Source organism: Syngnathus acus, chromosome 19 (assembly GCF_901709675.1).
Source record: "Syngnathus acus chromosome 19, fSynAcu1.2, whole genome shotgun sequence".
NCBI lineage: Eukaryota > Metazoa > Chordata > Actinopteri > Syngnathiformes > Syngnathidae > Syngnathus > Syngnathus acus.
In genome coordinates, this window is record NC_051103.1 from 8303593 (window position 1) to 8331027 (window position 27435).

The 27435-nt window shown below is 42.5% G+C and overlaps 1 protein-coding gene across 10 annotated transcripts in view; it reads left to right on the top strand.

Moving 5' to 3' along the window:
• LOC119138644 (RNA binding protein fox-1 homolog 3-like) overlaps positions 1–27435 on the top strand; it is a 155487-nt gene that overhangs the window by 60818 nt on the left and 67234 nt on the right. For 9 of the 10 annotated variants that reach the window (XR_005101173.1, XR_005101174.1, XM_037278924.1 and 6 more), the window contains exon 5: positions 14522–14640. Coding sequence is in view for 8 of the 10 variants with exons in the window: in XM_037278924.1 (XP_037134819.1) it covers positions 14522–14640 (119 nt within the window). In the remaining 2 variants the exon portion in view is untranslated. The other variant, XM_037278930.1, reaches the window with a different exon arrangement.

The window sequence follows — 27435 nt, forward strand, 5'->3', positions numbered from 1 at the left end:
ATGTTGGAATATGCTCAGCTGTACGTCCCTTTTGTGGTCCCATCCATCAAGGTTGTGGTTTGTCAGTTGAAACGGCCAGAGGAAATGCACTTTCTATTGATAAACAATTGGATTCTAATAAGAAACACCGCAGCGGTTGTTTATTTTCTTTAAACATTCCCGTAAAATGATGATGAGATTTATTTTTGTATTTGTTTCTCTTAAAAAGTGAGATTCAAACAGGCATGTTGATTTGAATTAGTATGGAATGTCTTGGGCTGTATTATATTCCTAATCTCGATCTAAATTTGATTTGTGGAAATTTAATTTGACTCCGTTTCAATCAAAAATGGAGTTGGGTGTGCTGAGGGCAAAAGCTGAACTTTTGATTCATTTTTGCTAATGAGTTCTTTGCCGTTGTCATCAAAGGGGTGAGGATACAATGGCCTGATAAAACTTGTAATACTGTGTTTTGAAAAATTGGACGAGATCTAATCCTTTCCTCATATCAGTGTGAGAACAGATGTTTTGGCGATGATTAAAATCCGATGAGAACGCAAAGTACTTCAGGCTAACTCGTGTGCATATAGTGGATATAAGAAGTGTACACACCCCTCTTTAAATTCCACATTCGTTACATTCAAATTTGGGGCTCAGATAAATCCAAATGATTAGATTATTAAAAGAACAAACAAAAAAAATCACAATTATTTACATCCTTCATGTGACCTACGTATATCTTTTGCAACTTGGCAAGAATGACCATAATTACTGTAAAGAATGCATTTGTAATTCTCATTTCTCATTCGCATTTGTAATCATATTTGTAACAACATTGAGAAATGGACTCAATGTATCAATGGGAATACTTTCAGGTCCACTTTCTCAGTGACTCCAATCCTAAAAAAAAATCAATCTATAAAACTAAACTCTATATACGTACCCTAAAATGTGGTTGTTCCTTGTCAGATGGGTTCTTGCCCGTATTCTTTTGTAGCCTTTAGCACTTTTCCTTTTATACGCTTTAAAGGCTGTATTCTGTTACGTGTCTTGGGAAAGGTGAAAGAAACACTTTATTGCACCTCAAGTTTCAATGCAGTTACAATATACATAAAATGTATGACAAATATCCGAGGAGGGAAATACTCAAATCATTTCAATTGCCACCGTTCTCACTCATTTTGGCATGTACAATCTCATGTGTGATGTGGGAGATGCTACATATATCTCATTTGCAAGCACTACAAGGACTTTTACCACTCGTCATTTTATTATTTGAAATACTTGTAAATCTTGCAAGGAAAAAAATAAATTGCACCCTCTCTGTAAAATTGATGGGAAAGAAGCAGAAAAGTTTTTGGAAGTCCACTGCATAATATTGCTTCATTGGCAAATTCCCCTTTGCTTTTTTTATTTCTTTCCTAGTTCGACTTCATTTCTTTTCCTGCTCCTTGATTCTGCTCTAAACTTTATATGTTACTCCTTAAATCCCTCCATCTCTTTTTCATCTCTCTTTGTCCCGCAGCTACAATGAGATATTTTGCATTAAGAGCGTGACTGGCTGAGCGAAATGGGGCGGTGTGCAATTAGTTTTGCGAGTACTTATCTCATTAAAGTAAATGAATTATTGATTTAATGACACTCGTGCTTTTAGTGGCAAGCAACTGCTATTATGAGTCACGCTGTTGTTTGAAAGGACACTGTCCATCTCAGCATGAGGGGAAATACGTATCTCTCCTCATTTCCACTGTCTGACTCTTCGATTCTACGAGTGAGAAGCAAACACCAAATGGTGTTTGAGCAGAAATCAGCACTGTTGCGTGTGTCATGAAGTCTCGGCACCAAATTGCTTCATGTGTCTGTCGTACTGTATAAAATCAATGTCAAGGTAGATAGTTGTCAAACCGGAACAAAAGTTGAGGAAGTTAAGATAAGAGTAAAAAAAAGAAAGAAATGGGGACATTCAACGGAATCGTAAGAGTTTTTCCTCTCTTTGTGGCTAGTCTCGGTGCTCCTCATTGACTTTGTTGAGGATCAATTGATCTCCTCCATCCATGCCCAGGAGGCAGATTGCAGTCAGATGAAGGCGCTTCTTGTGGCTCCCCCTAATCGCATTTCTGGGGTCCCCTGTCAAACCCAACCCTTGCCCCCCCCTCCAGTTCAGAGATGAGAATATTCAATAAGCACTTTCTCATGATGCAAAAAAACCAACAACTGGTATTCACTTCTTCTTCCTCAGCGCCTGTGGAGAATGGCATGGCGACTGGCCATTTGCGAGCTTTGCCAACTGATCATGATTGTAAAAAAAAATGTCGGCCTGCTGTCCACCATTGCCTTGAACGGCGGACCCCCTCCCCTCCCTTATCCCTACATCACCTCTGAAATTCAAGGCCTCCCGGCTTGCAATTCAAAGTCAAAGTCAAAGTCAGCTTTATTGTCAATCCCTTCATATGTCAAGACACACAAAGAAACCGAAATTCCGTTTCCTCCATCCCACGGTGACGAGACATACAAGTAGGCGACACAAAACAAAAACAAGAATTAACCCTAACCCCACAGGCATCCACACATACACACGCACGCACGCACACGTGGTGATGAGCCAGTGTTAATGGCTTTCTGCCACTCTCTAAATACTCTCATAATTCACCAAAGATTTTTTTTGGACCCCAAACTGGCTTACTCAGTTGTTTATGAATGTATACAAATTGCTGTAGTCTTTTTAATCCAACAGTGTCAGAAGCCTCATCCCATGGCGTGGAAGGCTCCTCAAAAGAAAGTCTTTCGCCGCTCTGTGGTGATAGGTGCTATCGCTCACGCTGGGAGACAAATGGTCCAGAATATGTCCAGTGTTGGCTTTCAATCAACCACTGGTTACCCATGGCTGGACAAATCAATTAGTCATTAATGCTAGCCTACGGAGTCATGACTACATTCTACCGTGGCACCATTGAGAGCGTCCTCTCCAGTTGGATCTGCACTGAATACAACATGAAGGCCCTGCAGCGCACGCATAGTGAACACGGCCGCTAAGATGATTGGGGTCTCCGAGACACGATTCTATGCATTCTTTTCATTTCAATTGGGACAGAAGCTCTTTTTGAACCATTAGTCAGTATCTTACACCCGGGTAAACAACCAATTTATTATGGCTACCTCGACTCATTTCATCATGGCAACGGTGTAAAAGCAGACAGCGGCGGGCGCCGCTTTAATTATGTTGTGTTTTGGTAAGTGACTTTGGCACAGCTGTAAGTACTCATTGTTCTAGTATCGCTAGTCTGGACACATTTGTGCTCAGTCATCACTACTTGGATATGCAGAGGCCAAAGAAGCAGCAGGAGGAAAGCCTTCATTAATTGATCTCTCGGTTCCGTATTTAACAAGCGCTACATGTGCTGAGGAGGCACGCGCCCAACACAAAGGTTTGGCACAGTCATTAAACGTGCACAGGCATAGCAAGGCTAATCATTTGACCTTTGCTTTTCTTCTTCTCGGCATCGGGTGGTGGTGGTGGTGGTGGTGGTGGTGGGGGGCGGGCAGAGGATAAGTCCATTTGTTATTTCACATGATTTATGATGGGGCTGTTAATGTGGAGAATACTAACGCTGTCCATTGTGAAACAAATAGCGTGTCCGGTCCAAAATGAGCAAAGTCGCTGAATATGGATTACTCTTCGTAAATTGCAACCAAAATTAGCTATATGAATTGTGCAGAATGGCTGGTGCGTTGTTAGGAAACTGTGAGGATGACGAGTCTCCGGGCGTAAACTTTGAAAAGTCTGTGTATTGTGATTTTTCACTTTTATTCTCTCATTTTCTCAATTCAAATTTTTCATTGACGTTCCAGTATGCTGATCTCCACAAGTCCTCTTTTCCACCGCCTTCTGTGCACTCATGCAAAATCGGACTATTTATCAACGATGGGCTCCTGGGAGCACATCTACATATTTTCTATATCTATTGTCTGTTGGGACATGCAAAGGATATAGTCTTGATGTCACCAATGACAAATTTACCTGAATATAGCTAATCAGTCCAAATTCAGACTTTGCACCTTCGAATCCAAACGCCACCCTCTTATTGTGGCATCGCTGTTATTACTTACGATGAAAAGCTGTGTCCCTGAAAACCTGGGGTGATATATATATTTTTTTAAAATCCACATTTCCATAGAAAAGCAGTCTGTATAAATTGATGTGTGTCACGACAGAGCGTGAGCCTATATTGCATTCTGAGGCTCCTCGTAGAATATTTTGTACCACACGTCAATCTTAGTTGTTGCTCAACAATTTCCAAGTCCAATCATTTGGATTAGTAAAAAGTTTGTCTGCAGGCAGGCGGGCAGGCGGGCAGGCGGGCAGGCGGGCAGGCAGGCAGGCAGGCAAGTGGGGCTGTGCCTTTCCCCCCGCAATTGCCCAATGTAATGTTTGCGCTGTAAGCACTTAGTGACTTGTCCGGGCTTTCAACTCATGATGCTTGTCAAGGTGTAAATAAAATACATGCTTTTATAGTCATCACATTGAATAGGACAAAGGGGGAGGCAAAGAGCAGTACGCTGGAGCGTTTTGATTGATTTCTTTCTTTCTTACTCCCCCCCTCTTTCATCCTTCTCCTCCTTCATGAGTCTGCATCTGTTTTTCTGTGAAATCCGAGCACGTGTGGATTTCAGCCCGTGCTGCAGACTGAGTGCTCGAGGCGCTTGTCACAGCAGGGGGATTCTACATAATTGATTTCAAAGTATTCAATATGTCTAGCTCAGGTGATTGCCTTTTTTTTTTTCCTTTTACGCCCTTCTCTTTTTAACTGGCGGAATGTACATGTACACTCACAACACACATAACTGGTTTCTTTACAGACCACAATAATTACAATGCCTACTTATGCCATAATAAATGACTAAGTCGCACAGCCTTTGTTTACTCATTTGTGACTGTCAGCCAGCTGTTGTCTTTTACACTGTACACTCCCCCCCCACCTGCAGCAGCCATCTTGGATGTCAATGGTACAACAAGCAAGAACAGCTGTTACAGTTTATAACGGGGCTTTTTTGGTGCCGCCAGACATTTACCACTGACAAATGCACTGCCTTGTGCCACATATTGTGCTCGAGATGAATGTTGTACGATTTCTGCACAATACTCTCCCACTTTGAAGTCATTCATCAGGAGGGCAATTTAAGTTTGGTCGGGTGCTTTTATCACCCGAGCCAGGGAGATCGAAAACATTGTTTGCCACAGTGTCCATTACGCACACGCGCGCACGCACAAGGGGATTTTTAGAAGAGAGTTCATTTGTAATAATTTGTTGTAGAATATTCATATCAGTGAGCCAAATCTGACTAAACAAGAGGGATGGAAAAAATGGATTGGAAAGCACCAAAACACACACGCAAAGGCATCACAGCGTAGAAATCAGCATGCTGTCTGTCCGTTAATTGATGAAGTCAATTACACCCTTTAACAGCTTTCCTTATTGGTGCACAGGAGCTCGGCAGGACATGGATCTAAGAGCCCAGTGGGCAAATGGGAAGCTCCCAGCTGTGGGCGTAATGGGAAAACAGCAGTCGTCTGATGGGGGAATTTTTCCTCATACGCTCGGGCCTAGACAGATAAATGGCTTCTTCCAAAGCAAATGTCCAAAAAGAAGGAACCGGAGGATTCCGCTATAACACCGACCGACCGACCGACTGACCGATATTAAATCAAATTGAAGCCGCGCCGAAAATAATGTCACTTTGTTCCTATTCGAATGCCAAATAAATTCAAAACCTTGCATTTATGTCAAAGAGGATGGCTTGACAGAATTTGGGCTCCAGTCACAATATAGTTTTTGCATTTTATTTTTACATTCATGACATCATTGGTGGTGTAGGTTCTGATGCTTTATTTGAGGCATGGCCAAAATGGTTTGCTTTATAGTAGACACTTAAAAGCTCTGCCAGCATGTCGTTTAATTAGTTGGCTGCATTTCGCCATTTAAAGACACAGCAGTCGTCCGTCGCATTGAGCTTTCTTTTGCCATAAGCAAGCTCTGACTTTGATTTGTTCAGACAACACCATTTCCAACATGGTATTATTAGCTTCTTTATGGGTAGCCGTATAGGAAGGATTGGATGCTGGAAGGAGAGCCCTTGAGCAGACACGAGGCAAATTTACGTGACAAACGTTTATTGGTTCCATCCACAGGTGCAGGGTTCCTGTGGGTGGTAAAAGGTGAGGAATGGAGGAAATATTTTCTTGTATGATGTCATGATACAGGCAACTTGTGTTGCCAATAGTTCTTGTTTACTGTAGTGCATTCTCTCCCAGCCTCCCTCCCTCCAAAACAAGTGGAGCTCTCTCCTCACTTCCCCCTAGCTTTCCCTTTCCTATTTCTCTCTGTGATGAGAGAGTGGTGATGGCATCTGCTCGGAGATGGAGACTGAGTTCCTAACCAGACCAGTTATGAGGCAGTAAGTCTACTATTGATTTGCTGTCCACATTGCTGTTTGGACTCCTTTGTTATCCTGAGCACACAGCGGCACATATCCAACGGTGGAGAGCTCAGATGCTTCTGACCTTTCATCACCTTTCCCTCCTGTCGTTACATGAAGACACACTAATGCAGTAGAAGTATTTTCTCTGATAAAGAAGGGATTTTTTGGGGTGCTCTTACACCGGTATATATACTATTTTTTAACAATGTGCCAACCAAATATATTTTTGAATACCTAATGGCACACATATCCATAATAATCAATTTGTGTGCAAGGTCATCGTTCATATCGGTCCAGAAGATTTGATTTTTTATTCAATTCTGGTAGAGTTGTCCAAAACAGTTTAGCAAGGTGTATAGTTGAACATTTTAATTCAATACGTTGCTTGTCGTGGGTAGCTTGTGGGAAAATAAATAAATAGTGGACAATTACCCTTTGTCCTTAAAAACGAATCCAAAAAAATAAAATAAAAAAGAGATTCGGGCCAGTTGTATACATCGGACTGCTGGGTACAATCCAAAGGCAAGCTTAAAAAAAAGAAAGGCGTAGGTATGGAATGCCAAGACATTTTAACACCGCTAAACTGACTTGGCAGGGTTCGACACAGGAGGCTATGTCTGACGAGACCAAGTGAAACAAAGTAGACAAGAGGAGAGCACAATACAAACAAAGGTTTCAAACATAGACAAAAACAATTTCAACACAATCAAAGATTAAAGTTCCAACTGCTACTTTTATTTACCTTCCATTTGCATCAAATACTGGCCCTTTGTAAGAACCAGCTTTCCTGGAACCTTTGTTTTTCCTCTCTGTTTTCTCTCTATTGTGGTGTTAAGTGTTTGTTAGTCCACAAGCACTGGCTGAACTAGAGAGGGGGCTGCAGGGTCACTGGCACCCCATGAAATATGCTTGACCCCCCCAAGTGCCAGACAGATCATTGACATTTAAATGTTTTCCGATTGTTGTTGTTTCCGGGAAGGCTACCCCTCCAAAATACACACTTTTGAAGATTACTCTGTCTAGTTAAAGAATCCATTTGATCAGCGTAAAAGAATACATTGTCCTGAAGCAGAGAGCTGTAATGTTTCAGACAGCAATACAGAAGCATTAATGAAGTATAGATTTGTTTTCTTTTCATTTGGAGCAGCATAACAACAATAATCAATGGTGTATTCTCTGAATGCCAGCCCCAACCTAATTAGAGCTAATTACCAGCTGCTGCCATGTGTGATATGATGTCTTCTGTCTGCGAGCCATTTCCAGTAATTACACATATATCATGTCATCCAGTGAATCATTATTGCGTAAAGGATACCCTGGCGGCTCTTTTTCCATTGGACGGAGGAAAGGAATGGGGCACGTCCACCTGGTGGAGTGTGTCGGGCCAATCGTCTTGGTCCAGACCAGACGACTAGCTCCGAACAATCCGGGCCAGGCTGTTGATTGGAATGCTTTGCTGACACTATAAAATGGAAAAGTGATCCAGGCACAGTCAAGCATGCAAAGTAGGGAACATTTATCGAAAGACTCGTGAATAGACATGAGAATGACCTACCGTGTTTCTTCGACCACACTTGGGTTAGCCAAATAATAATAATTAGCTATCACTGTGTTTATTTTGATAAAAACATTTTTTTTTTTATTGTTTACAAGCGGGTTGAGTGACAGACAAAGACAGTACCAAGTGACGTACATAAAATGCCTCTTGAGTGGGTGACGCTAAGATTCACATGTTCACGTTACAGCATTGAATTTAATTACATGAGCTCTTTTCATCTGCTAATCCAGAGGAAAAACAAACGGCCACTGCTCGCCATCCTTTCACACGAGCACATTCACAGACTATCAGTCATGACACGCGAGCCAGCTGGCACCCAGGGCAGCCCCGCATCACCATTACCATAGGATTCCTCAATCACTGCAAGCAAGCAAGCAAGCAAGCGGCTGGGAATGGAGCAGTACTGGAGAAAGAGAGCGAGAGAGAGAGAGAGAGAGAGAGTCCCTGTGTTTACATGAATGAGCGAGTCCAGAAATGTGGCTAGGGGAAAAAAAAGAAAGGCGAAAAAGGGAAAAAAAAAAGCGTGCTTTTATTTGCTGCAGTGTGCTTTTAAAGCCGGAGTGAGACTTGCAACCTGCTTCTTCTTTACCCCCGGAATCTAAAATGAAGCCCATTTGTAATACATGACTCTGCTCTCGTGGATCCTCCTGCAGCTCTCTGCGCTCTTCCTTGCTCTCGCATCGTTCCTCTGTCGGTGCATCCTTCCAAGGTTGATTTTCTCTCTCTTTAAGACCAATGGGATGAACATTTCATGCATGAAATGACTAGTCTTGGCCCCTCGGTCCCTCTGCGCTGCACATTGAATACAGTCATGTACACACGCACACAGTCGTATACACGAGGCACACGCACGGTGGATCCAGCCATGCACATACATCCCGGTGTTTTGGATTTAATGATTTCCCTGGAGTAAGCATTAGACAGACTACATGTATGTATCGCCAACTACTCCAGCTACGGCTCCCTTGACCTTGAGTATTATTGCTCTCATCGGCAGCATAAACTTGTGCACGCGTGTCTGTGTTATTTTAGCTTCTAAATTGTGTGGATGTCCTCAGCATTGATTGGTTTCATTGTTGGATCTCGGGGGACGGATGAGTAAACAAAAATTTGTTTGTGACCCCCCCCCCCCCCCCCCCCACCCACACAAATGAACTGATCGGTAAAATAAGCGGAAATATGTGTACCTCATGAAGACTTAACACTTCATAACAAATGTTCATTTAGTAAAAGTCATGTTGATTAGCATCATAATTGGTGTTAATTGTGGATACGGCTCAGGGTAAAGTGTGTTTTAAGTGTGGGGCTGGCTGCTGGCTGCTGTGAGCATTGGCCTCTCGCCCGTAAGGCAGCTCTTTTTCTTTGTGTCTTTATTCCAAACGACCAGTTCATGTGTGACTTGTTTCTTTTTATGGGTAGTAACCCGGGCCTCGGCTTTGACACCTATGTCCTAGACAAGTAGCCCAAGGATAAATGATTTTCATTCGACTTAAAAACGGGAATGAAAATCACATTTTACCTGTGCGCGCACACACACAGTAGAAGGATTTCACTACGGCGGATTTCTTAGAGGATGAACTCGAAATATAGATGTGCGCTTCCATGCCTTTTTACATCCAGATTCTTTACCCTATGTGTGTACGGTGTCTGATCTCATATTGCGAAAGAACACCAAATAAGAAGACTAAATCTATGAATGATTGATTTCCCCCTTTCTCATTCTGTATAATTTTCACGCAATTTTTTCCCAAACATTTTGTAAGCAGTTTATGAAAATGTAACCACTGTGGACAGAAACATATGGCGCATTCCCTGGCCACCATACTCGAATCAGTTCCTTTTTGCTTTCAGTTGTTACAATCTGATTTTGATAATATTTGTACATTGTGAATAATTCAGCAGATTTTTTTCCCTCTTGCAAAGCACAGGGCCTTAAATCTGCATGTATAATTAAGCATATTTATGCAAATCTAATTGTTTTACAGTTAGCGGGCTTTGTAGGGCTTCGTTGTTGGAATAAACAGGCGACACGAGGAGAAAGGAGCACTCACAGCCCGTTGGGAATCTTCTCACAGAAGCTGTTGACAGAGGCCGAGTCATTCTAGGCTTTCCGGGCTGGAAACATTTTCAATCCCACGTAAGAAGAGGATTCAAACTAAATTCAGCCTCTACCGTGTTCACATGCAATTAGGGTTTTCATGGGAATTGAAGTTAAGCTTTATCTTTGTCCAAAAGAGAGGCGTCACCCTTCCTTTGCATCAGACAACCTCTTTCCTGTACCTTTTGCCTCCGCGGCGAATACAGCGTCTCGGCAGGGAGCCACGGTAGAAGGAGGTTGAGCGAGCGCTCAAGGGCCATCGCTGAGCCCAAGGCGCTTGGTCGTGGATCAAAGCCACCTTGGCCCGGCAGCCAAGCTGGTTAAACCGACAGGAACAGGCAGACACACCTAACCAACCGGCCGGCTGTCTCGCCCGGAGAGCCGAGGAAAAAGATGGACGGACAAAACATGGGACCAGACCTTTTAAAACGAAATGAGCCCTCTGATTGGATGCTGCTTAGTAAATGCTTTGATAATTGGATGATGTCATGAAAATGAAATCCATTGCAAAGTTCCTGGAGGAAAGACGTTTCTGCAGGAACACCGAAATAAAAAAGTGATTGATGGATAAGAAAAAAGAGAGAGTGCACGTAGAGGTTCCACAAGATGAAAGACAAGGACACACAAGGTGCATGGCAAGAAAAAAAAAAAAAAAGTGAAGGAAGGGAGGGAGGGGATCAAGGGCGCAATCGTATCAAATATGTATCAAAAATGGAAAATAAGGAACAACTACAGTAATGACAAGCGAGCACATGGACTGAAAAGAAAACACCATAAAAGCACAACACATGAAAGGAGGAGATGGCAGAAGAATTAAAATGTTGGGCTAGAGAGAGAGAAGGTAGAAAAGTCCCAAGAAAAATAAAAGGGAGCTAGTATCAAGGGAAGAAGCAAAAGTTGAATCGCAAAGAGCCAGGTGAGTTGGAGGCCCTCAGCTAAACTGCAGCAAAGTCAATCAAGGTCGGCTGATTGTACTCTTTGAGAAAATTCCGCCCTCCATTTTTGGGCTGCGTACATGAAAGAAACATTGAGAGTGCCACTAGTGTGTACGCCAATTAGCAACTATTTTATGAGGCAGCCGTGTGCAAGTGTGCATGCTCGTATACCGGAGGGAAGCTTCATGACTCTAATTGAATGATATGACTTCATCCACATGGCTTGTCAAGGCCCTTTTATGATTTGAAGCTAATCCACCAGGGTGTTCAATATTGATTCGCTTCTGTATTGACAAGCTACGTTAATGCCGGAAAGCAAATATCCCTCGGAAATAGAAACCAACAGATCTTTGCTCTTTCCAAATTTGGTTTGTGTATTCCATTTTATTGTGTCATTGTCTGAGAGTCATTTTAATTGAGAAGTAACGGGGAATTCATGAAAATCTCGACAGTGCAAGCGGCGGGCGGGGTTCTTTGGACATGCTTTGTAAATCTCTGCTGCACTGAGCTAAGATGCTGTCCTCGTCATATTTGTTTCTAGATGACTGGCTGGTAATGGGGAACCACAGCAGCTCATCCGTAGGCTTTTATTGACCTTTACGATTTTCATCAGCAGTTATTAGTAACAGTGCTGACAAATCCACTGCTTGGCTTGATGGACTGTGGAGCCTTTATTGGGATTTGGGATTTTTTGATGAGGAGATGGCTTTGGTTTGCCACTCTGTTTCTGCAACGACAAGCACAAAGATAAAGTATGCTAAATGGGTATTTTTGTAAAGGCAGAAAGTTTGATGAAGCTCTTTTTCTTTGGGGGGGGGGACGGTTTTTCGACAGGGTTGGTTGACCGGGGGAAGTGAGTGATTTTTTTCATCCTTTCTATTGAATTTCAATCCCTGCTTCAACAATGAAATTACCATTTCAATTTTATAATGACAATGTTAAAATAAGAAATGACCCTGTTAACCTTTTCAACATATTGGTAGGTGGGTTGGTGGATGGATGGATGGATGGATGGATGGATGGATGGATGGATGGATGGATGGATGGATGGATGGATGGATGGATGGATGGATGGATGGAAGTCCGTCCGTCCGTCCGTCCGTCAGACCGTCCGTCCGTCCGTCCGTCCGTCAGTCACTCAGTCCGTGAGAGCATAAGAGCATTTCTAAGACTAGTTCAGAAGGTGACACCACAAGAGAGCGCAAATTCCCCATCCTGCCAATAATGGACATTGTAATGTATTGTGGATTCAGCTTTTGTTCTCATAGCACAAAAGCCATTCTAATGGTAGTTTCATGAAGACATTTGATTTTTAATAATAAGAACAACAAATAATAACACTTTTCTTTTATTGAGTCTGAGGTTGAATATCTTCCAAGATCTATTTCCCGGTCTCATTCTACTTGTTTTTTTTTGCAGGAATTGTGTGTATTAATCTTTTCGTAAGTTTATTATGCTAGGCAAGGGTAATATTATTGTATTCATTAAGTAGAGTGTGCCTACTGTTTTATTAGTGTTCTTAGATTGGGGTTGTGCACATTTCATGAATGCATGTTTGCCATTTATGAGAATGATTACATGGTACATTTCTCGGAGGTGGATGTATAGTTGAGATTTTGTTTTTATTATTGTACAACAAGATGCTTTATTGTTTAGTATCTCACTTTACACTGTAAAAACAACAACATTTATACGACCACAAAGTAAACAATGCTATGCTGTGGATGTGGACACTGAGGTGGTCCGTTGACTTAAGTCAAGATTTTATCCGTTGTCTTCTAGTGAACAAACAAAATAAGAAAAAAAGAACACACCAATAGCAAACCTGGCCATCCTGAACAGGTGGGCCAGCTAATGAGAAGGAATTATTGTTGGACATATTGATCATAAGCACTTCGGATGCACATCTCAGCCGCAGGTTTGCTCTTTGCAGCGGGAAAAAAAACAACTATCTCCGATTCCCTCAGCAACAGCGAGTCGAGAGGAAAATCTAAAATAACGATAGAGATGATAGAGGGTTATTTAGTCTGGTAGTCTGGAATTTCTGACAAGTATTGGCTGCTTTGTACATATTGCAACAATCAGGTGTAGTCTTTCAAGAAGAAGAAGAAGAAGAAAAAAAATCCACTTGAATTTACTTGGAAATGTGTTTTGGTCCAACAAAAGCAAGACATGTTGTTTCATCCACTGCTAATGTGAAACAATCTGCATGTGTTTAAGTATTCAGCACAGCATATCTTGTAATTGTCAGATTAATACTTTGCATTAGTGTGCACCCAACCCTCGTAGCAATGTGATTTACTGTAATCAATAAACGGAGAGGTTTGCTATGTATTTCTTGAGCAAACATTTGCCATCGTAGGAAAGGAATATTAAACGTGACATCAGGTGAATATGATTTGTGACGGATGTCAATGAAGATGACTCCTGGTGGTTTATGAAGGAGACAAAGTCTTTCATCATTTTTATTGTTAACTCCAACCTTTCAGTCACATTACTGATGAACGTCTCTAATCCATCAAATTATTTTGACATCAGCACAAAAGCATGGGCGTCAGTGAGACAAATGACTGATGTCGGACTTGAACGCTCCCGATGCCGTTTTGATGTGTTACGATTGTTTTGATGTATACTATTGTATGTTTCGTCATCGCTATTATACAACACAGGAGGTCTATCCGTTTGAAGCGCCACTCCTTTCATCCAAACATCCCTTCCTGTTTTCTCTTCTTCTATTCTTACCGTCTTTCTCACCTATCCCTCGGTACTTTCCTTGTCTTGCACTATTTTAAGTAAGAGGATGTAGGGCCCAATTGTCGGGAGCCCGGTGACACAAATAGCGTTACGTAAGTCAGTAGGGACAGTATTCTTATTTCAGTCTGGATGGACTTGGATTAGGGAGCTGCAGGTTACAGCTTTGATGCATCGAAATGAAAAGTCATAATATACCAATCAAACAGAAAAGTTTGCATTATACAGGTTCAAGCAGCGCTCCTCTTTAAAATGAGACGTATTCGACATCAAATTCTCGGGCGTCTGAAAAGCATGCCTGTGACATGCTTTAATGTTTCACAACCATTTTTTTCCCCGTCTGATACAAGCGACTTTTATCCGAGTAGCTGAGCCAATGGCGAGTAAAGATTTCATCGCATCGCCGTGCCTACTGAGGCTAGAGCAAGGGGATTCGTGAGACAAGCAAGAAACTTTTGGAGCACTTGCGAAAGCACCAGTCCACACTGTGGAAAAAAGAACAAATATGAGCCACTGCAAAGCTGTAAAAGCATTTTCACGAAGGCTAATTCATCAGCAAGTCACCACAGAATCAAGTAAAGATTTGTGTGCTTCTCTAATCTCACATAAATAAATCAAGGGATGCATTTCGAGGTTTTTTTAACAATCAACTTTTTGTCACCAACATTTGATGTATCCGGTACATTTTGTTGCTGAATCTTGCTGTCTCTTTGTTTTTTCCAGAAACTAAGCCTGGTGTGTTCAAACCGGGGGGACCCGTCACTCTGTTTGGGAACGTGCTATACAGTGGGCTCTTCAACGAACACTTTTGGCATTTTGGCGTTCCCCTCGTCACCAGACTGGTGAGTTCCCACCTTCTTTTCTTCTCTTTCTCAAGCTTTGTCAACATTTTGTCTGTCAACTGCTGCCTTTGTTGGCTCCACTTGATTGCCTTCTCCACAAACAGTGATGCACCCATTTAGTTATCCAGGCGCTAAATAGTGTGACTGAGCCTTGGAGGCTGTTGTTGTTTTATCTTGGGATAATGAATGATGTCCTTTCAGCACACACTAATGCAATATTAGTGGTATTTCAATTAAATTGGAATTAGACTGTAATCTCTTCCATGTCACTTGCTGATTGCAAGGCTGTGTGTTATTGAGCTGCTGATAAATGTTATAGTAGATTGATATTGATGTTGTCTCCACATACTGGGATACAGGCGAGGTTCGTATATGTTGGCTTGTTTGTGTCACCGAGATTCTGAGCCTCTCGTTTTATTTTCGTGGCTGAGATTTGGGGTGTATCGCCTCAAAGGTCTGCTCGCATCAGCTCTTTTCCTGGTAATTTTGGTTCAAGACCGTTGTTATCGCTGATGACGATAATCATCATCACCATTATGAGCAGTTGGCTATTTGCTGCTTGGCTGTTTACACCATTAAAAAAAGAAAAAAAATCACTTAGGGGCATAATGCAGACTGATGGATCTGTTATGTAGTCAACTTGTATGTAAAAAAAAAAAAAAAAAAAACCCAATTCAAAATTAGAGAATGCGCCAATTTTATTTGGATTTAGCAGGATCCTACGGATCACCAACCAGTCAATCAAAAAAAAAAAAAAAAGGTAAGGCAATACTACTGTCGAATACTAAAGAACCTGGATTAAGTGTTGTTCTTTTGAAGAGACCTTTGTGTTAAGTGCTTATATATTACCTACACTCCCAAGTGGTAACACAAATCCAATCAGGATTTACCGATCCAATCTGACGGATGAGAAAAACATGGCTAAAAGGAGTTGGAGTAGAAGTTTGGAAGAATCAATTCATTTAGGCTTCCAAAGAAAGTTGCTCTGTTTTTAAATAAATTATTGATGAAGGTTTTGGTCTTGAGTACTGTAGGAAAATGATTGTTCTGTGATTTTTTGACATTTTTTTTGTGGCAGGACTGTCAGTAACCTTCTGTCAAAGAATAAACACAATGGTAGCATAAAAAAAAATAAAACATTGCCTATTGGCAAGACCCACATGTCCTTAAGGCACAACTGGAGCTTTTTGTCAAGTGCCATCATTTTTCAGAGGGAAAAAAAGTACATGTCCTGCCTTGGGAATCCATTTTAATGAAAGCGCCACAGTCTCACATTTCCAAATTGCTAACAACCAAAGGTGCAGGTCAAACGCGTTGAAAATAACCTGCAGTAATTTGTAAAACGGCAAAATTAAGATGAGCCATCAAGAGAGCAGGCAGAGAGAGGGCTGGCTGGCTGGCTGGCTGGCTGGCTGACTGACTGACTGACTCAATACGCTTACTGCAGCACATCAGGGCCACATCGCATCAGCCTTTGGATCAAGTCATTGTATGGCTAATGCTGATGTCAGTGTCTTTTTTTTCCTTCTCATTAGCAACGGTGTAATATAGAATTGGATGACCATTTGTTTGCATTATAACAAAATGCAAAGGCCACCCAGAAGCCCGGACCCCAACTCTTAAAAACTAGAAGACGTATTTATCTTAAAGAAGGTTTGACTATCATTCGGCATATTCCCGTTAAATCCGTTTTTACACTTTGCAGTATTTTGAGGCAGTGAAGTAGGCGCTTATCTCAGTGCTTGTATTGACCGTAACAGTGATGTGGGGGTTGGCCGTTGGTGTTTGAGGGCCAAAGTTGCTGAGCCAGGCTAGTATGCGATCCTCATCTCGCCACGCCTCCCTCCCTCTCACTTGCCTGCCTGTCTCATCCAGCTTTAGTGCAAATCACGTGAACGTGCATTTGTACATGTAATGGAAGACGAAAATACCAAAATAAAAGTATAGTTAGAGAAAAATGTTGACTTTAGTCAATTTTATTTTGCCAAATGGTTGCACAAAATATCATCTTCTGGATCCATTTTATCGGTGAAGTAGACTACTGACTTCAAAGTAGATGTACACTTAAAAACAACATCTGATTCAAAATTAAGCGCAACTGCTAAATCAGCATATTTGTGGACAGGGAATTTGAGATGATATCAAATGATAGTAAAGACACACAAAAAAAACAGCTTTTCTTACTGTCTTTCACCATTTTTGGATTTTTCATCAATTTCCAATAAGTTCTGTCCAGCCTGTAAAGCAACCATGTGGGGCTCTGCCCTCCCATCGCCTCCCCTCCCCTCCCCTCCCCTCTCCTCCCGCTCGCTCGCTCGCTCTCATTGGGCATCTTTCCGCTCTCCGTCTCATCCCCTCTGCACTTGTTCTTCCCTGTTGCAAGATTCCGTGCTATCGCTCAGTGTGGTTAACTCCGGCTTTTCCAAACCTCCCCCCTTGTATCACCTGGGAACACTAAAAGAAGAAAGTCTCACACCTGCCTCCCTCATAAAACACCGGTGCCGAACCGAAGCTGCTCAGGACGATAATAGGAAGCAGAGGGAGGGAGGGAGGAGGCAGGTAAAAAAGTCGAGGGGAGAAAGAACAACAACAAAAAAAAAGAGATAGGACAAGAGGTTGGAAAGTTGTGAAGAGGAGATAGAAGAGAGGCAAAGCGGGGATACATTAGCAACGCCTTAGAGCACTTTCCCCTCTTTTTGCCTCTCTCCATATTCTTTTTTTCCCTCCTTCCTTTCCCCTTTGGCAAAGAAGAGCCTGTGTTTTTTAGTGGAGGGAGAGGAAGCAGCTTGAGGTTTTTTTTCTGCGGCAACTCTGAGACGCGAACACAGTCAGCGGGAACGGGAGAGCGACTGTCTTCAGGGGCAGCGGGACACATAAAAGGGACTTTATAACTTGGCTACATATCCACAAACACAGGGGCAATTAAGTGGTTGTCAGCAGACGGCGCTGCCAAAAATTACATCCCACAGAGAGGCGAAAAAACGTGAAAGGACTGAGGAAGTAAGACAGGATAGATAAAGTTTGACCAGGAGAGAGGAAAAAAAGGAAAAAAAGAAGAGCCCTGGCCTCTCCACTTTCTTTGCAAGTCTACCATCCTCTCTCTGCTGAGATGATGATGTATTTCTGGGTGAGTACCGAGAGGCCTCTCACTGTGGCTCACATGAAATGCACGACTCGCTTTGATTCCTCCCTAATCACGGCTCTTTGTTACCACTTGATCAAAAATTCTCCGTGCTTATTGATCTGTTCTGCTCTCTCGTCAAGAAGACCAAGAATCATTTGGAGTTGGCTCAATTGAAGCACGCACGCACACATTTGGAACATGGCATTTTTCTACAAGTTTCAGAGCAGATTTGTCAATGCTCTTGTACAGTATATCTGCTGACTCAGCATTGCAAAGCAAGTAACTGCAGACTGAGTGAAAACTGGCTTTCACAGACAGCTGCTTGTTATTTGCTTGGATGGGTACATTCAGATTATGTTGCATGATCTTCCAGAGCTTTAAATCTTCTTAAAGTCTAGCAAATTGGAGAGAAGTGACTTCTTTCCCAAATGTATTTCATGAAAGGCGTTGCAGGCTGTACTTACTTTTTTAGGATTGGGACTATGCATGTGCTTGATCTGATTTATTCCCAGTTGCATAATCAATAGTTTGATGCGACACTATTTCTCAACCTCTTTGCTGCTATAATTGGGGAGTCATGTAAAGGCACGTTCTGTCTCCGCTATAGTAAGGAGAAGCTTTTATTAGCTATGATGCAATAAACAGGAGCACCACGGAGGGCTTTTGAAATGGTTTTGACATTCAGGTTACCAAGTAATTACCAACTGCTGTGAGTGTCAGGGCCACTTATGTCCTGCAGTGCAGCAAGCATAATATGACATATTCACCCACAACACCTTCATTGCCTTGAGCTCACTTGTCAACACATTACAGCAATAATAAATCATTTTGAAATGATAGATACGTATGTAAAAATGTATGAATTGGATCAAATGTATATACATACGTATATCAAATTAGGATCACATATGACCTCAGTCAGCACACTGTCAGATGTCTCTCCTTTTATAAAATCTCAAAAGCTCCGCACAAAAAGGGATTTGAACCTTCTCCATTCATTTCGACTCCAGGCGGGTTTAAGCGTTATTCTATTAGCAGGCTTAATAAATATTGCACGGATTAGCCGATAGACACGGATGGAGTGGTCGCTGTCGTGTGATTCAAGTGTTGACGTGCTATTCGGAGCATCAAGCTGGATTTTTTTATTTGATTGACGTGCGCTTAAATACAAAGTGTGACTTTATCTGGCTGTCCTCCTTTTTTCCTCCACTCTGTCTCCCTTGGCCCGGTGTGCCGTACGTAGCGCAGTTAATGATGGGGAGTCTGTCGCTGGTGGCTGTCTGCAGATATGAAGCATGCAGGGCCCCTTTGATAGTGAAGCAGCAAGCAAGTGCAGTTGACATTAGCAATTCCTCTTCATCACTACTCCTTATTGACTCTCTCCCCCTCTCCACTCTTTCTCTCTCAGACACAAATTACAAATAAATACATATACAGTACGTATACAGTCAAAGAATGCAAATGAACACAAGTGAGTGAGCCAGGTTAGTGTAAATACACACAAAGGATGACATGCAAAGCTTAGCCAAACATAGGCGCCTTTTAAAACATACTGCAGTGAACACACTTCTAAATGCACTGCTGAGTTTGCAGCTGATCCCTTTGGTATATCTGTGACAACACTAACAGAGTCAAACTACTTCTATCCGTCCGTCCGTCCGTCCGTCCGTCCGTCCTTCCTTCCTTCCTTCCTTCCTTCCTTCCTTCCTTCCTTCCTTCCTTCCTTCCTTCCTTCCTTCCTTCCTTCCTTCCTTCCTTCCTTTCTTCCTTCCTTCCTTCTTTCCTTCCTTCCTTCCTTCCTTCCTTCCAGAGACTGCCTAAAGGAACAAAGACCTCTAGTCCGAAAGATGTAAGGGCGATAATAGGGGCCGGAAGAAAAGAAACACAGCAAGTAGCCGGAACTAATGAACAGGTACATCAAGAGTGGATGCGGAGATAGGAAACCAAAAAAAAAAAAAAGCTTGTGTGTGAGGAAGGAAGCTTCTTGAGGGCAGGTCAGGATCCAGGTGCTTACCGGGGACACAGAAAGGGAAAAAGGGAAAAGGTGATGACCGGAATGTTTTCCTTCCCCTCGTTTGTACCCGTGGGGTCATTAGCGTAAATAATTCATGCTGGACATGGAGGAATGGCCACTGCTCAAGAGGAGGGAAAATAAAAGAGCAGCCACGATGAGCACAGAAGAAAAGTGCAGATGCTTCTTCCCCCTCCCCTCCCCTCCCCTCCCCTCCCCTCCCCTCCGCTCTCCTCGGTGTGCCTATGAGCTGATAAATAATTGAGTGTGCTGAGCAGGGGACTGCATGGATTAGAGGAGCAGAGGGAGCGGGAGGCCTGTAGGAGCCCTAGACAGTGAAATGAGTGCCTGCTCTTGAATAGAGATTACCTCCTTTTTTACTCTTCTTCTCCTTCTTTCTACCTTTCTTGACCCTCTTCAGTGCTTCAGGACAGGGCTTTCCAGATCTCAGGGTCTTTCGGATGAAGCCCAATTACGCGCGCTTGACTCGAGCTCGTCTTACACTAACATTGAATCCGAGCGGACGCGTATTTGGGATCTTTCATGATTGGATCGAGCGCATCTGATCAAGCTGACTCGTCCACCAATCTGTTGCTGAGGGGCTCCGATGATATTCACAAGTGATGAAATGAAACGGAGCTCATTTTGGCTTTCAATGGACCTACCTAAGTGCTTTGCCACTAGTCCATTTGGATCCAACTATTGTTCCTTTCGCCTTGGGTTAGTTTGTTTGGTCAGGTGTGGACACGGTAATTGAAGTCAATTATGGAGCAAATGAGAGCTCTTCCTCTAGATTACGTGTGTGTAACTCCAAGACTCTGTCTGGGATGAAATTTGATCCGCCACTTCATTTGCTGCCTTGTTTTTTTCTTAAGGAATAGATTTGCGGAAAATGAAAAGCTTTTATGGATATTACAAACATTTCTCTCAAAATATTTCGTATTTCTTCTGATTTGATAATGATGAAGCGGTGATGGCGTCAGTCGATAGCTGGCAGAATGAGCAACTGTCGAATGACCATGAAGAGAGTAAGACAATAGTAGAGAGGAAAGCAGAAATACTATAACAAAGCCCGTTGGTAAATATTTCAACAGCATAGCTCCAGTATAACACAGACTGTCGGAAAGGGAACAGAGTAAGGTTCCCCAGGCTGGAAGTTAGCAAATCAATAAATCTGCTTCCACATAACTTTTGTGCATTCCGAGCAAGTGTTTTTAGTTGCACATCTGACTGTCGGTAGTCTGCTTTCACATCTCAACCCCCAGAGCATGTTGGCATGCTCCCATTTATTAACCAGAACCAGTAGGCTGGAGTTATATAGTATTTTTTTACAGTTGCCTTTTGGAGGAAACTAGATTTTCTTGTCTTTAAACGAGGCAGTTAATATTTGGGGAAATGTCCATGATAGGGAAAAAAGAATTGATCATTGGAAAATACTACTGCGGCTAATTGCCGGTTGTTTGTCTCCATATCCCACGGCATTTTGAAGAGCCGACCGAGGTTGACGTGTGTAGCAATCTTTCACCCGAGCGAGTCTGGCTATATCACATCCAACGCTTTCCGCCAGGTGCTCAGCACTTTGGTGCGCATTCTTCTATTCGCCATGTGCTGTAATCTTCACGCCGATAAGGAGATTAAATGGTGAGCAGGAGAGGGGATATCAAGGATTTCTCCTCTGAGTACAAAGGGATATCAGTGGGAGGGAAGGATATTACCCTAGGTTTTAACACAAGCGAGGGAGCGGCAGATGAGACTAAATGGAGAGTGTACCGGAGGGAAAAAAAACTACGAGCCAGACAGTCAGGTGTTATCGCCGACAACGATCATTAGAAGTGTTTACAGAGGAGCCACCGGGGAAAGGTCAGTGAGCCAACACGCTCTTATCGCGTTGGCGGCCGAATACCATTGCTGCAATGACAGTACTGAATGTTACCTGTTCTACATCTCTGACCCGGGTCACCACCGATTCACTGCGTCAACAAATGTTATGCTCTGTTTTGACTTTTCGTGGATTGAAATTGAATGGATCATACTGAGAAGAAAAAAAAATAGGAACATTTAAAAAAGGAGGCTCGAGGTCAGGTCACATTTTGTTCCAGCGCTTATTACTTCATGCATCATCACCACAGGAGCAAATGAAGAATGTGAACTTCCTCCAAGGACATTTTTTGCTGCTTGACTGTATAATTGTTAATAGGTAACACTCCTGCGGCCTTCTTGTATCTCCTTTTTGTTCTCTCCCATTTGCATTTTTTGGACAAAATCAAACTCAGGCTTACCCTGAAAGTAATGATTTTTTTAAAATGTGGTAAATAATTCCAAAAAAAGAATGTAATTAAAATGCATGGGGTTTGGGGTAAATTCTTGCTCTTGTTCTCTATTTCCCGAACTAATGAGAGCTTTCTCACTTTCTTGTAGTAACCCTGACACACCTATTTTTCCACAAAGAGGAACAAACTGCATTGTGGGTTAAGAGCAACTCCCAGGTGGCAAATATAGGAAATTGTAAACATGTGTCTTCATAAGTGCAGCACCAAGTGAAATTGAAAGAAACAAATCAATGTGTTGACCATTTGAGAAGGTCGGCAATAAGTATTTGTGTCCAATATATTAGATGTGATGCCGCTACATCCATTGAACTCGCTTAGCTGGGTCATAACCATTTTTATGTGCTATCCCGAGGTCTTTACAAATTATACGATTGGCCGCATCATAATCAGGTCAGACTAGATTGGACTCTGCAGGAGACTTCCAAATCAAATGACTTACCATTGATCAACTCATAAATGTAATGAAGAAAATTATTTGACGTCTCACTTGGAGTGATTCTGTCCATTAAGGATTTTATCATCCATTGTGGAGTGACCTTAACGCGCTCTCACTGTCTCTTTATTTTACATCTTGGAAGATTGAAAAACGAAAAAAAACAACATTCTATATGAATTGCAATCTAGTTGCTTGATAAGCTTCGACAAGTTTGGCCCGTGTTTTTTTTATTTTTTTTTTTAAATGTGCAACCCTTTAACAAATCAGCCCCCAAGACTTTTCTTGCTTAAGTGCTTTGAGGTTTAAAGGCGAAAGTAGTTTTCTTTTGTTATCAAAGCCCTTCTCCCGGCAAATGGCAATGACCCATTTGAGACACATTTAGGTCCGAGGGGTGCATTTTCTATTTTCACACACAGTGAATGACCAGCAAAAGCTCATTAAGAACTTGTTTTGCACTCACAAACACAAGCGCATGTAAAAGGGGGCAGTGCGGTAAATGGAATAACAGCCCTGTGACTTTATGTTAAAGGAGATTGGGCCATTTGAACGCATTCTGTGGCCGGCCAAGAACAAGTTGGAAATAATACTGCTCAGCAACACACACATACTCACCTGTCCAATACAGTAACTGCACCGTTGCTCACATAAATTACTTTTTTCCTAACTCCACATGCCCCCCGTTTCTCGCTTTCTCAATTCTGTAGGCCACCCCTTCTCAATCATTCTGACCCCACCGAGTGTATTAGGTCAACCGGGGAATTGCTTGTTGTTGTTGTTGTGGTGGTCATCTGCAGTTTTCATATTTCTCATGCCCAGTGTTCCTCCAACAGTATTGGAACGGAGAGGCTCATTCATTTTTTTTAAGCTTGTTCGTATATTTACTCGTCACTATTTTGCTTGGAATAATTGTAGCGAGGTGCTAATCTCGTGCCCTCTGGTGTTTGTTGTTGACGTCCTTAAGAGTTGCTTTGGCATTCGTTTATTTCGACATCGTATCGCTATCAACTGGCAGATTAAAAAAAACGTGAATTGTACTGGTCCATGTCACGTTACAAGGAAACTTAAAACAAGAAGTCAAACCGGGTGGCGATGGAATGTTTTGCTTTTATGTGGATGCCCTCGAGCCACTGCCCCCTTCGGCCCTAGAAAGCGTGAGCCGGCCGGGCAAAGAGCAGAAAGAAAAGTGTGTGTGCGGCTCTTTTACACCACTCAATAAAGTTCCAGCAAGGTGCCAAGTGTGTGACAAAACGCTTTCACACATCAGCAACACAAGCAATTTCTTCAAACACATCCTGAGAGTGAACTTGAAAAAGATGAGCTGCAAAAAGTCCAGTCTTCTGCACCACCCGTTGTCAGTGTAGAGTCAATATAAAAAAGTTTTTAAAAAGCTCAAGTTTACACGTGTGAGATATCTCCAGGAATGATGGTTGGTTTTCTAACAGAATGTTTCCCTTTCGCCCGATAAACCTCAATATCCAAAATCCTAATCACAAATTCCCCAAAGCAACAAATAAGCAAAGGGCTTGCGCTAAAACTGCCCACCATATTGACTAAAACTTCAACAGTCAAGAAAAATGCATCTGTGATCCTAGACCCTAACCTCCATGGCAGCAAGAAAAGGATGAGAGGCCAAACATTGAGCTGTTAAACTAAGCAATGCCAAAATAACTTTGGGCTCCCCACATGGACTATCATTTACTTCAAGACACTGCAGCAAAACTTGAATTTGTTTACAAGCACACTGAGGTGAAGTTATTTATTATTATGCGTTGTTGGGGTTTTTTTCCGTGGGAGGGACGGACGGACGGGGGCTCTAATTCACTCATTACCATCCGATTGAATGCGATTTCAACCAATACTTAAGTTTGCCGAGCCGCTTTTTAACAAGGAATAGTTGTCGGTAAGTGCATGTCTCTCATGTGTGTGTTCGTTAATAGCCTTTTTAGTGGATTTCCGTTGGACATGCACAAAAGCTTTCTGGGAAGTGGTGAAGCAGCGTTGGGCGGTCCGAAGAGTCAATCTGGTGTCTTTGGCTAGCATGTCGAGCTGTATCTGCCAGAGAGTTATTTACAGCAGAATTTTCTCCACAGCAGTCTCTTTTTTTATTTTATTTAATAAATTCTTCACTAATTGCTCGGTACCACATGCTGATAAGAGGAAGTGATTGTTTATGATTTATTGATGAAGGAATTGAAAGTCAAAGAAGCAATCTTTCAAGATTTTGCGGTTGTAAAGTAATACTGGGAGCAAATTCGGTTCGAAAGGGAGAATGGCAAATGAGAGAACGAGGGCACAATGTCAGAGAGAATTATGTTTGCCGGGATCCTTTAATCCGGGAGAATTAGCCGTTTAAGAGCAACTCACCGTTTGTAGATTACATGTCTCAGACTCTGGAGAGTTTTCATACTCTACCTGTTTAAATATATAGGTCTAACACATATATATATATATATATCGCGCTATCGGGCGGACCGGGCCATTGTACGAGGGGGAACATCGCGTGGAGGTGGACTGTGCGTCTACATCCGTGAAGAATGGTGCCGGGACTTTGTTGTGAGATGCCAGCACTGCTCGCCACTGGCGAAGTTTGTGATCTCCGGGCTGTTGGGGTCCTGAACTCTCTCCCCGTTGTTTTACTTGTGTGTTAATCGTGTGCTGTGTCTCGTCACCGTGGGATAGGGGGAACGGTATTTCGGTTTCTTTGTGTGTCCTAGCATGAAGGAATTGACAATAAAGCTGATTCTGATTCTGATATATATATGAGTAAAGTTAGACAGTAAATTTGCTAATGTCACAATTGCAGGCCAGGGGATGAAACAGCTGTTATCTTTTCCTCATTCTCATGATCATTTGCCCCCCCCCCCCAGAAGATGTCAGCCTTATGTTGGCCCAGCCAGCGATAAGATCCACAGAGGAAATAGCAATGTGTGTTTTTAATATTCAGCGGGCGGTTATGCATTTACTCCTCTTTATATAATGAGATGCTATCGCTGCTTTTTCCCTCAACTTGATGAGGGGGTGTGAAGACAAATTTCCACCCTTTGATTAGATGTGCTTTTAGGATCAACAGGCTTGTGTCCCTCTTTCTACTAAGCATGACTAAATCTTATGCCTGAATCAAAGAAAAACTAAATGGCAAGCTTGAAGCTGACGCTTGTTATCGTGATGGTCTTTTTCGTCACGGTGTGGTCATGACTATATCGTTACAGATATATATTCAAAACGAGTTGAAAATGGATTTATTTTGGCTGAATTTAAACAATTTGATAGCGAGCTCAGTTTGTTTTGAGATGACTATTGGAAGTCAAACAAAAAGGTTGAAGAGGGAACAGACAGAAGGAAAAAAGAGACCATGGAAGTCATTATCCCTTCAGCATGTAAGTGTCTTAGGTCTGTGTAAGGTTAGTGCGCTGCAATCAATTCTGAAGTAGTTGCAAGTCAGGCAAGAAGGCAACTCGTACATTCCCATTGAATTGAAGAATGAATGTATGAAAAAAGATTGCGTGGCAGGAGGCCACGGCACGTGGGCTTTATATTCCAAAAAGCAACCTTGCATCATGTAAGGCCCCCCTCTGCCTGACCTCATAAAATAATGCATTGAAAGTAGAAGACAGGCAGGGCAGAGGAGGAGAGCAATAACAACTATTTGCACTGCACTCGCCGCAAATCACCCCAAAAAGGCCTTGTGAGTGTGCGTACAAGAAGCCAGACTCCCATGAGTTAGGCCGAACAGCCAGACAATGATTGAGCATGGCGACGGTGACGTGGGGCACGGGGTCAGAGGAGCAGATGGATCGCTCCTCCCAATGCACCTGAGAACCAGTGCCAGGAACTTGCCCCGCCCGATGTGTGATCGCAGAAGCAGAGAGGCACACGTAGTATTCCGACAGGCCGCAAGGCCCGCAGGCGCCACCAGACAGGTGACTCATAAAACTGACATCACTGCACCCATATATATATATATATTTTTTTACATTACATTTAATGAGATTCTAATCTGTGTATCACAGTAAGAAAACATGCTAGTCATTTTTGGAGCAGCGTTGACTGCTGACCGGGAATTACGGGGGCAGAGGCTCTCTCTCCCTAAGGTGACATAGACATGATGTACACAAGCATCATCTTTTGTAATAATAGTTTGTGGGGTGCTGCGCATGGCTGTTTTTTGGAACAAGCAGACTACTGAGCGATTGCTGGAGCTTAGCCTCTACTGAATTGTCTCCTGTTGGATATCAAATGCTGGTTTTGTAAATGCTTTTATTTTCAGGAATGAATGAATAATTGCTGTCGTGACATTTGGACCAAAAACTAGGAATAAACGATGACTCGATGACAAAAATAGTTGTCGCTTCATTTGATAGTTGATTCATCGATTCATTTTAGAATTTTTCTGGTCTCAGTAGGCTAAAAGAATGTACGTTACATACAGTCAGTCCGACTGGTAAATATTTCCAATGCATTCATCGTAAGCAGTGCGTGAGAGAGTTTTCAATGTTTGCCCCATTTGCCATTGCCGTCGTTGGCGGACGCGTCGGAGCAGTCAGGAGTTTTAGTGGAGGGCTGAGTGCAGATAGTAAATGGCCGGCCGCATACTAGTATGTAGAGGAAATGTACGAGTCACACTTGATAGATAATACGGCCGGCGCAAGTCAGCTGGAACTGTCAGCCAGCCTCCTTTTTCTTCTATCTGCTTATGTCCACTCATTTGTCTGTCTGCTGTGTGTATTCTCCCTTTTTCTATCTTAGCGCTTCCTTCTTTGGTGAATCCATCTGTTGTGTAATTTCCTCTGTAGAATTGCTTTGTTCCCCCAATCACCCCGCTCTCTTATTTACTGAGTGGAGAGCAGGAATGGAGGAGGTAATGATAGCGTGACAAAAAAGGTTGGTTGTTTCT